An 11509-nucleotide genomic window follows, 5' to 3' on the forward strand; every position below is an offset into this window, starting at 1 on the left:
TTGGAAGGGACATCTGGAGAACATCTCATCCAGCAGCTCCCCCCCAGCAGGGTGCCCAGGGGCACAGCCAGGAGGGTTTGGGCTCTCTCCAGAGCAGGAGACTCCACAGCCTCTCTGGGCAGCTGCTCCAGGCTCTGCACCCTCCCACCCAAGAAGTTTCTCCTCCTGCTCAGGTGGCACCTCCTGGGTTCCAGTTGGTGCCCGTTGCCCCTTGTCCTGTGGCTGGGCACCACTGAGCAGAGTCTGGCCCCAGCCTCTTGCCCCCCAGGGGCCCTTGAGCTCTTGCTCAGCATGGATCAGATCCCTGAATCTTGGGGGAGATATTGAGCTGCAGGAAAGGACTGAGCTGCTGAGATGTGGTGGACTTGGAGTGGAGCAGGCTGGAGTGTGTACAGCAGAACTGAAGTGCTGTGGGAGAGCTGTGCTGGGAGGAGGTGTCTGGAGAGCCCTCTGGAGTCTCGTGACTTGTCACCACTGCTGTTGCTTTTTTTAAAGGGTTTGGGAAGCCTTAAAAATAGGAACACAAACAAAATGTGAGGTGGAACAGGCAGCTCCTCAATCTTCAACCTTTTCATTGTTAGTGCCTGTCAGGGCAGTGGGAACACAAAGGAGACGTGGAGCTGGCAGGGGGCAACTGATGGTTGAGTGAGAGATCTCCAAGGAGCTCACTGCCTCACCTGGAAGCTCTTTCCAGTCCAAAACTTCCCCAGATGCTGTCACTAATGGGTATTTTGGCTTGTTGAGCCAAGTGAAGGAGGGAAGAACAAGAGAAGAGGCTGGTGGCCAGCAAGAGAAGAACCCCAGTAGGTGTGCCTGAGGAAAAACATGGTAATAGGCCCTTCTTTAGAGTTGAGGCCAGTCTAACCTGTCCAAAACAGCCCACGGCAGCTGCTTACCACCACACAGCCCTAACAGGATTCCAGGTAATCTCATGAAGTGGAGCTGGGTGAGTGGTGATTACATCCAGTGAGCTGGACACCCCCTTCACCTCATACTTCCCCCTCTAAGCTGTAGGTTCCTGTCCTCTCCTCCTCCAGCATTTCATGCCCCCCATCTTCAGTGTCAAAAAGCTCTCAGGTGTGGGGCTTTGCTTCAGGGGGGGTTGAAGAGGTTCAACAGCAGCTTTGGTTGTCTTCTTTGCCAGGAGGTGAGCGTGGTGGTGCCTGCTTACCCTCCTGAGACCCACTAGCCATGCCAGGGATTGTCGTGTTCCGCCGGCGCTGGTCTGTGGGCAGCGATGACCTGGTTCTGCCAGCAGTCTTCCTCTTCCTCCTGCATACCACCTGGTAAGTGAGAAAGGCAAAGTGATGGTTCAAATCCACCCCTGAGATCTTCTTTTTTTGCTGTTCCTGCTTCTTGCAGCTGTAATTCTCCCTGTGCTGGAAGGTGGGTTTGGGGTATTTGCGACAGACACGTGCGGCTGGAAGGTTGGTGTGGGGCATTTCTGACAGACACCAACATCTTGCCAGCTTCTGGTCCAAGTTCTAGCTCCAGCTCCAAAGAAAGGAGCCTGACCAGAGCTCCCTGCACCCTCCAGTGCCACCCAAGGTTGTCCACTGGAGTTTGGGGCTGCGCTTCCCTACCCCAGGGGCTCAAGAAAAACAATTGGAGCGACACATCCCACGGGCTGATGTGACTTGACATAGATGATGAAATTGTGCTGAGCTGGGTGGCAGGACCTCTGGATGGCTTGTGGGGAGGAGATTTCCAGACCCAATTGATATTAAATCTCAGTAGCTGTGGAAGATTGAGGATCCTCAGCAGCTTTGGGAGGAGAGCAGATGCGGGGTGTGACGCGTGCAGCTTTCTTTGCCTTCCTGCTGGTAACGAGGTGGTTTGTGATGGCAGGTTTGTGATCCTCTCTGTGGTGCTCTTTGGGCTGGTGTACAACCCCAACGAGACCTGCTCCCTTAACCTGGTGGACCACGGCAGAGGCTACCTGGGCATCCTGCTCAGCTGTATGATCGCAGAGGTGGCAATCATCTGGCTCAGCATGAGAGGCAGCATCCTCTACACAGAGCCCCGGGACTCCATGCAGTATGTGCTCTATGTCAGACTGGGTAAGAGGCAGAGGCCTGAGGCCTCCTAATGACTCAGCCTCCACACTACCATCTGCTAGCACAGAAGACTTCTCTCCCCACACCCTGACAAACACACAGCTTCTGAAAGACATCCAGATGGCCACTTGGATGTGATATGCATCTGAATGCATCACGTATCCCTGCACCCTGTCATTGCTGTAAGGCTCTCATGCAATGCCCCAAATATCTCTCTAGCAAACCTTTCACTTGCCACCCTCCTTGCCATGCAGGTACAGCCTCTTCCTCTAACCAAATGTCCTCCCCTTCTGGCTCGCCACGCGGAGCTGCCGCAGCGAGGTGCAGCTACATCTCTCCCCCCACTTTCCCCCCACGTTTTCCTCCAAAACAGGCACATTTCTGGGTAAATCCTGATGGTTCTGACCCCGAGGCATGTGCTTGTCCTTCCCCACCACACAGACACCTCCACCCACCTCCCTTGAGACGTGCACTCCACCTCTTGACTCGCGTGTGATGCGTTTCCAGCCAGCAACCTGCACTTTGTTCCTCCACCTCCAGGCACTGTGAGAGAATAGGGTTTACCACCTGCTCCCTGGTTGCATCTTCTCTTAGAAAACACATGGGTCTTCCTAAAAACATCTCCTGTCTCACCCACCCACCCAGAATTAGATCAGAAAAGAGATGGTGCCTTGGTCTCTCATTCAAGGCTTCCCTTTTAGCTTCTCTTCCCTCCTCTGTTCTGTTGTATTCCAGGTGTAGAAACCTGATCAGATTTTTTTCTGTGCTGAGTGAAGGTTTTAAGAGAAAACTCTTTGGAGATGCAGAGTGAAGCCCGTTTCAAACAAAGCTTCTCATCTCTGTTTTTTGCTGGGTTCTTTTCATGCAGAATTCACTAACAGTCGTGTGACCTTGCTTGAAAGCTCTGCCTGGGAGACATTTCCCCCTTCGAGTGCTAAGTGCAAATCATTAACACAAATAGCAAACGAATCTTTCTCCCCTTTCCCAGACACACTGCAGGCTCCCTGGGGAAGCAGGTAGAGCCTGACAGTTTGAGTAATACTGCTAAAACCAGACTAAATGGGCCAAGGGAGGTAGAGAGAATCCACAGAGCCATTTTCCTCCCCAAGAAACATCCACTTTTCTTCCTTGTCTGCCTTAAACTGGACCCATATTTCAGGAGCTGTATTTACACCGTGGTTTGGGTCTGGTGTAGGCTTGTTTTGTGGGGTTGTTTTTACTCTCAGTGGCTTCCATCAGTTCTGATGATAGAAGGAGGAGTGTGACCATTGTGTGGGCAAGGTCCATGTGACTGTCCCAATTTAAACACGTGCTGTTGAGTGCCTTTGAATCTAGAGAAAGAGGGTCCCACGTGAACCCAGAAAAGTCTCTCTGCTCCTGCAGCTCCTCTCCTGCAGCAGGTAACCTCAGAGGGGAGACAAGCCATGGGAGGCAATGCCTGGCTCAGTTAAAGAACACAAGCTGGGCTGATCAGGAGCCAAGTCCAGCTTTGGTTTCTTGCCCAAGGCTGTTGAAAACTCTTTGCTCTGTATCTCTTTGAACTGGTCTTTCCAGGCTAGTGAGAGGCTGTAGTAAGTGACTCAGGGAAAGCTGCTGTGCCCACACGTAGATAAAGGAGAGTGGCTGGTTCCTTGGTTAGGCTGGAATGTGGCTTTAATCTCAGCTCCACCCAAGGCTTGCTAGGCATTACTAAGCAAGCTGTTTGCACTCTCTGTACCCCATTTGTTCTTTGGGGTCGTGGTGTGTACAGAAAGTGGGAGGCTGGGCACTTCAGAGCAATCTTTCCCAACTTTTTTGTTCCCAGGAACCATTGTTAACCCCCAGTTTCTTGTTCATTGCCAGGGTAACGTGGAAAACTTGAGGAGCCCAGTACATGACTCCTTAAGGAGTGTGTCCTAGGGTCTGTTTACTGGAAGAACTGCAAAGGGCAGAGGTGCTGGGAGCATTTGCTAAGCATAGGAAGCAGAATTAATCCTGGATACAAGCTGGTTGGTCCTTATCTTTGAGTCAGGTCAGCTGTCTGAGGTGGTTAAGACCTTGGTGTGGTTACATGGTGATTATTCCTGCCTCTGGGAGTCTTTCCACTCTTGGGTGGCTTTCCCACTCCCACCTCTGGTACAGCCAAGGGCACAGACACCCCTGGGTGCATGTGGTCCTTGTGTCACTTGCCAGTAGTTAGCATTAAGGACCCATGACATTTTTGCTTCATTTTCTTAATGCTCACCTTCCAAACCACTGGGACCTAATCCTGCCAGGCATTTATTCCACACCATTATCCTGCTAAAGAACCTATCTCTGGGTTTCCCTTCCAGAAGATGGGGAGGTGCAGCCCTCGAGCCTTCAGCTTCTACTCCGAGCTGTGTTCTTTCTGTTTCAGCTATCTTGGTGATTGAATTTGTCTATGCTATTGTGGGCATCGTTTGGCTAACGCAGTACTACGCTTCCTGCAATGATCTCACAGCAAAGAGTGTCACTTTGGGTACGTATTTGGAAGGGGATTTGTGTGTGCACACACACACACACACACACACACGTCCTCTTGCCTCGCCGAGCTAATTCAGTCGCGCGTGTGGGGATGGACCTGCTGGGACTGGATTCTAGCTGTAAATGCAGTGCTTGTTTTCCCCCAGTGTTGCTCAGAAGGGTTGTTCTCTTTGTGCTGTCTGCACTGAGGCAAGAATTCCTTTTCCCATGGAAAGGGTCTGGTTGGGGGAGTCTTTAAGACCTGCTGCCCCTTCTTCAATTCAAAGCGGCTTTACTGTTTTCCTGGAACTCCTTTTCAGTCTCACCCAGTCTCCTGGCTGAGGGTACACCCACTAATCTTGCAGTCCCCCGAGATTCTCAGTGAGCATTTAACAGCCTTCTGCATGAGCAAGCTCCTAAACCAGCTGGAAAACTTAGCTGGGCTTTAAAAGCCTTTCCAGAGGATTTCATTCCGGAGCATCTGGGGTAACGTTCCCTTCCCGGCAGCAACGGATTGGGGAGGGTCTGAAAAGCCCCCGAGGCTGACTGGCCCAGCACCTGACCTTTCTCCTCTCTCTACAGGGATGGTGGTGTGCAACTGGGTGGTCATCCTGAGCGTCTGCATCACTGTCCTCTGTGTCTTTGACCCCACTGGCCGGACCTTCGTCAAGCTGCGCGCCACGAAACGCCGGCAGCGCAACCTCAGGACCTACAACCTCCGGTAGAGCAGCTTCTCCAGGGGGGGTTCTGCTTGGCTTGGGTGCTCAGCACTGGATTTGGAAGTCCTTACAAAGCCCCTCCAGCCAGTGCTGCCCCCAACAGCTTGTTTGTCCATCCTGTAGCTTGTTTGACCATCCTGCCCTTCCCAGTAGCAGCCCGCTCAACCCGCTAAGACCAAAGCAGTGCTTGGGTTTTGCTTAGGTTGAGGCAGCATCTTCTTCCAAAGCCCCTTTCTGCCTTTATTTTTGTCTTCAAAATACAACCTTTTGGCCTGAAGGTTTCTTCTGTTTGGTCTTGGCCAAGAAGCAATTTCTTTCGTGTTGGCAGTCGGATCTTTTAATTAAGAATTGATTGTGTTTTTGGAGCTACCCAGATGGGGGTAGGAAAGGTTTTTTTTCACCAAGCAGGACATTTTTCAGGAGGTTTTTTTTTTTCCCTTCCCAGTAGCAGGACAACACAAACCAGCTTTGTTTCCTTCTGCAGTCTTGACATCTGTGTCTGTCAGCAAGGAATGTGGCTTTTGTAGGACTTGAGGGCATTCGGGTTTGAATGCTAAAAAAAAAAATGAGGCTTTTAAACAACTCCTCTGTGAATTTTCCATTTCTCTTTGGGATTCTGTGTTCCAGAGGGTATTTTGAGTACGTGCTCTTCCAGGGTCTTGAAGTGGGGTCCTTCAGGCTACTGTTTGGAGGAAAATCCAGACTTCTCTAAGGATGTTGCTGCTGTTGTCACTTAACCAGAACTCTGAGTGGCCTTTTCTCGGTGCTGATTAATGGCTGGACTTGATCTTAAAGGTCTTTTCCAACCTAAATGATGACCGTGCAGGCCAGTTTGGTTTGAAGGAGGCTGTGTTTTATTGAGGAATGCAAGATATTCTTCCTGACCTCACCAGTGTGTTACTAACACTGGCCTTGATTGTTTGGAGTTAGTGCCCTGCTAGCCCGGGCTGTGGGATTGCTGCACTCTGATCAGGTCATGTCCAGGGAGGTCAGGATGAGAAGCTGTGACAATATTACAGCTGGAGAGGAGGCAGTGTGTGTCCCTAAGTGGCCAAGGAGGCCACCAGCATCCTGGCTTGGGGCAGCACTGGTGTGGCCCGCAGGAGCAGGGCAGGATTGTCCCCCTGGGCTGGGCACTGGGGAGGCTGAACCTCCAATCCTGGGGGCAGTTTTGGTCTCCTCACTTCAAGAAGAACCTTGAGTGTGGGCAGAGAAGGGCAACGGAGCTGCTGGGGAAGGGTCTAGAGCCCAAGTGTGGGGAGGAGCAGCTGAGGGAGCTGGGGGTGCTGAGCCTGGAGCAAAGGAGGCTCAGGGGAGACCTTCTGGCTCTGCACAGCTCCTGACAGGAGCCTGGAGGGAGGGAAAAGGGCCTCAAGTCACCCCAGGGGAGGTTTCAGTTGGTCCTGAGGAACCGTTTCTTGCCCTGGAGGGTTGCCCAGGGCTGTGCCAGGCTGCCCAGGGCAGTGGTGGAGTCCCCACCCCTGGAGGGGTTTCCAAGCCGTGGAGATGTGGGGTGAGGGACACGGGGCAGTGGGGACCTGGCACTGGTGGGGTTGGACTTGAGGATCTTAAAGACCTTTTCCAACCAAAAGGATGACTCTCTGATACCCCACATGCCATCAAAGCTGTTGGTCTCAGTACATTATTTTTCCAAAGGGAAGCTCAGTGCCACAGATTGCAAAGTTCTTTGCCAGGGATCTTAGAAGTAAATCAAAACAAACCCAAGAATTATCTCCCCCGTGAGGAGTTTTGAGAGCCCAGACAGCTGAATGAAGGTGTTTGTCCTTTGGGTCCTGGCCAGGTTTTTCCCTCCAGGGCTGTAAGATATTTTTTTGGAGAGCTCCTGCCTGCTCTTTACAGATTTCCCCCTAAAAAGGGCACAGGAGCAGCTGTTGACAAGCACAAGGCTGCGAGCAGCAATCAGAAAGGGAAACATCAAATGTTACTACATCTTCACTACTAAAAGAATTGTTTTCAAACAGCAGATTTTGAAATTCTCCACATGCTTAAAGGGATCCTTCCTAAAGAGTGGAGTGTGAAATCCTCTGCCTCTCTCTGGATTGTGATCCTGCAAGGTGCCCGAGGCTCAGACACCCCCAAAAATCTCATGGCCTGCAGGGCTACGTGTCCTCTGATGGGCAGCAGCACTTTGACCTTGGTGTTACCTTAACCTGAGTTGTGCTTCTGTCTGAAAAAACTCAATACATGAAGGAGATGTTTAACTTGGGCTTCCTTTTCCTGGGAGTTTTCTGTAGCTGTTGGGCTCAGACACAGCAGCTTTCCCTTCCCAGTGGCATCGTGATGTGTGTGGGCTTTTATGTTCTTGCAGAGCTAAAGAAAAGAAAACAACAAAACAAAAGGCTCAGCTAATTGTGCTGAGGCTTTTCCAAGAGCCTGGCTTGAGAGCTCGTACCGAACACGTCGAAGGTTCAGGGTTAGGAGGGAAAGAATTTGGGAAAAGTTGGAGTGAAAATAGCTCAGCCCACTTGGTTTTTTCAGCCCCCGCCCCGAAGCTGTGAAGTTCTTTGCATTGCTGCCCGAGTTCTTTGGCATTTTGTGGAGCCAAGTGAGTGCTGCCAGCTCGTGTTGTAGAACACTCCTGGTCCTCTTCCTCTTCTGGAGTTTTCCTTGGAGGTGATGGGTGGTGGTTTTGAAGTGCTCAGGCAGGAGTTGATGGATGGGACCTGAGGGTGTTGGGTGATGCTTGGCTGTGGTTGAGCCTGGAGCAAAGGAGGCTCCGGGGAGACCTTCTGGCTCTGAACAGCTCCTGACAGGAGCCTGGAATGAGGGAAAAGGGCCTCGAGTCACCCCAGGGGAGGTTTCAGTTGTCCCTGAGGAACCATTTCTTGCCCTGGAGGGTTGCCCAGGGCTGTGCCAGGCTGCCCAGGGCAGTGGTGGAGTCCCCACCCCTGGAGGGGTTTCCAAGCTGTGGAGATGTGGGGTGAGGGACACGGGGCAGTGGGGACCTGGCAGGGCTGGGGGATGGTTGGACTCAATCATCTTGAAGGTCTTTTCTAACCTCAACAATTCTCTGATGCTGTGCTTGCCCTGCAGGATCTGCTCCTGCTGGCAAATCCTCCTTTACCAGCATCTTTTTCTTCCAGGTGCAACCCACTTTCTGTGCTTGGGCTTTTCCTGACAGGATCATTTGCCAAAAAAACCAGGAACAGTCTTTTTTCAACCTGTGTTGAGTTAGTCTTTGTGGACATTAGAATCCAGCCCCTGCCTCAGAGGAGCTGTAGATATTTGGATGTAGGTAGCACAGCAAAGAACTTCACAGTTCCCCACCTCAGTGCTACCAAGCCTGGCTTGATCCAAGGGATATTTGCAGCTCTGCCAGTCAGAATTAAGGGACTGCCACCCTCCAAAATGTAGTAACTAGGACAAGCTCACAACAGTGAACTCAGCCACAGTTCATTTGAAATAAGGTTTGTCCAATTAGCTCATTTTGAAGCTGGAATTGAAATGTCATCTGAACCCAATGTGGGTTGAACTAAACCTTCTGTATTCAGCCTTTTTAAACCTCTCCTAAATTGAAGGAGAACCTTCAGCTTGCTTCCTTTGATTGAAACCATGCACTGCACTTGAAGAAAGAGTGCAAATTATTTCAGTTTGGAGAGCAGGTTATGTTTAATAAACACATTTTGTTCCAAATAAGCTATTTATGGGGAAAATAGATTGCCTAGCTGCTAGCATACTGAGTGCTCAGGGTCTTTTGTACCATTCCCAGCCCTTCACCCCGAGGTGGAGGTGCCCTGCTGAGTCCTTCCTAGCATATGATGCAGCTGCACCAAGCTGCCAGTAGAATCTCCTTCCATCCAGAGCACCAGGAGCTCCTGGACATTCTGCTTCTAAGAGGAATTAGAGGACAACAGGAGCTTCTTTAGGGCCAGTCCAAAAAAACACCAGGTATAGAAGTACAAGGCTTAGTCTTGGCCAAACCAGCTAGTTGTTAATGATGTGCTGTCCTTGTCCCTGCTAGAACAGGATAAAAATAGGAATAAATTCTTATATATAAGAATATAAGGTGGAGGTCAGTCAGTTCTCTGAGGGGACAAGTGATAGGATGAGAGGAACCAGCCTCAAGTCACCCCAGGGGAGGTTTCAGTTGGCCCTGAGGGACAATTTCTTGCCCTGGAGGGTTGCCCAGGGCTGTGCCAGGCTGCCCAGGGCAGTGGTGGAGTCATCTTGGGGTCATCTCCTGCCCATCCTGACGTGCACACTCTGCCCTTTCTCTGCAGCCACCGCCTGGAGGAAGGACAGGCCAGCAGCTGGACACGCAGGCTCAAGGTGTTCCTCTGCTGCACAAGGACAAAAGACTCTCAGTCGGTAGGTACCAAATAGCTCCTGTCAGAGAGAAAGCTCTGAGTGAATGGCTGATGATCCACAAGAGCTGGGGGTGCTGAGCCTGCAGCCAAGGAGGCTCAGGGGAGACCTTCTGGCTCTGCACAGCTCCTGACAGGAGCCTGGAGGGAGGGAAAAGGGCCTCAAGGCACCCCAGGGGAGGTTGAGGTTGGCCCTGAGGAACAATTTCTTGCCCTGGAGGGTTGCCCAGGGCTGTGCCAGGCTGCCCAGGGCAGTGGTGGAGTCCCCACCCCTGGAGGGGTTTCCAAGCCGTGGAGATGTGGTGCTGAGGTGACCTGGCAGTGTTGGGTAAACAGTTGGATTTGAGGATTGTCAAGGTCTCCTCCAAACAAAACAACTGGGTGATTCCTTGACTCAGCTGCCTGGCAGTGAGATGTTCCTGCTGTGGAGCCCAGATGACCTGTCTCTCATTTCCCTGGGAATGTTATTTGAGGTCTGGAGGCACAAGGAGCCCAGTGAGCCTTGCCAGCAGTCCACCTAAGGCCTGGGAGATGCCTTCCAAGAAGCACCAAGCTGACCCTGCCCTCAGAATGACCAGCCTTGAAATTTTGCTGCCTGCTGGTTCCTTTTTCCTTCCTCTCAGGCCAAGCAGCCTGGATATTTCTGCCAGAGGGTTTCAGGCAGAAACAGAAGCTGCTGTTACCCTCTAGGTGCAGGGATAACATTGCTGGGTAGGGCAGTTGTCTTCTCCAGCTGGCTGGTGCTACCACTCTGGTTTTGAGGCTCACAGGACTCTCTGAAGGTCACCTTGGTTGCACTGACAAGAAGTGTTGTCAGTGTTAAACTCTTCTCCTTTTATTTGCATCAGTCTCGTGCACTTGAGAGAGATCTCTTGGAAATTGGGAAAATGTGAACCTGTCAGATCCAAGGAAAAGAGTATTTCTGGTTTACTAGCAGTCAAAACCTTCTACTTAATGCAGAGGTTCACGTGAAGGTCACTGGTTTGAAGTTTTCCTGGCCTGCAGTTGGGATTTTTCCCTTTCCTTTACCCAGGGAAGGGGAAGGGGCTCGAAGTTGCTTCCCAAAAAGTTAGCAGCTCTTTCTTCCTGGAAGCAAGTTTGTCCCTCAGGGTGGTTTTCAGCACGTCCTGAGGACCTGCTAAGGCAGAAAATGTTGTTGGTGACTCATAATATGATAAATGGGTTGGAATTAGGAGTATTTGAGGCTTTTTGAAAGACCAGAACCAGGGAGTTATCAAAAATAGAAGAAAGTCCTAAAGACGAGGTGATGCGTGAACATCTGAAGAAACAATTTAAATTCTTTACATATGCTGGGCTCTGAATTAGTTCCAGCCTCTCTGGAAACGAGCTGGGAGTTATCAAGGACACTTCAGCAAAGACATCAGCACGCAGCAAGGGCCAAAAAAAAAAAGGAGAAGAACGTTTAGCTTTGGTAGAAGGGCAGAGAAAATGACAGGGAGAACACCAAGGGACCGACCACATCGGCGACGTCCTCACTAAATATAGCCTGGGGTTGGGTCTCCTCCAAAAGGGAGCAGAAAAAGGAGCATATTGGAGGGGCTGTGAACTTGTCCAGGAAGAGAAATGAGGCTGGGATTTGAATCTCAAAAGGGAGAGGTTTAATAAGATGGAGAGCTGGGTAAGAAGAATGGAGAGTCAGGTGAAGGCCACCTGAACATTTGTTCATCCCAGATGGCAGCCAGGATGAATTAGGTTAAAAGGGTTTGTTGGTAAGTGCTGTGGGAGTTATCTGCAGGGTGCAGTTTCCAAAGTGTTGGACATCTGCAGGAATTGTCAGGGTCCTTTTGCAGGAACCCAGCACCGTGCACTGGCTGCTCCTCCCAGTGGCAGGACTGGCTGAAATGCCACCAACCTTCCCAGGGAGCATCCCAGCCCCCATCTGCTGTCCTGCTGAGCAGTCACAGCCTCGAGGCACCAGCTCTCA

The 11509-nt window shown here is 51.2% G+C and overlaps 1 protein-coding gene across 1 annotated transcript in view; it reads left to right on the plus strand.

Annotated features, from left to right (window-relative positions):
* Window positions 1–1191: 1191 nt before the first annotated feature.
* The window catches only part of DAGLA (diacylglycerol lipase, alpha), a gene marked incomplete at its 3' end in the record, with an annotated part of 24550 nt that continues 14232 nt past the window's right edge, over window positions 1192–11509 (plus strand). Inside the window, exons 1-5 of the mRNA XM_008939708.1 lie at window positions 1192–1286; window positions 1849–2060; window positions 4435–4536; window positions 5103–5241; window positions 9481–9568. Of these exons, the coding sequence (XP_008937956.1) occupies window positions 1192–1286; window positions 1849–2060; window positions 4435–4536; window positions 5103–5241; window positions 9481–9568 (636 nt within the window). The remainder of the gene's footprint in view (window positions 1287–1848; window positions 2061–4434; window positions 4537–5102; window positions 5242–9480; window positions 9569–11509) is intronic.

The sequence above is a fragment of the Merops nubicus genome, unplaced genomic scaffold (assembly GCF_000691845.1).
Source record: "Merops nubicus isolate BGI_N331 unplaced genomic scaffold, ASM69184v1 scaffold21064, whole genome shotgun sequence".
In the NCBI taxonomy this organism is placed as follows: domain Eukaryota; kingdom Metazoa; phylum Chordata; class Aves; order Coraciiformes; family Meropidae; genus Merops; species Merops nubicus.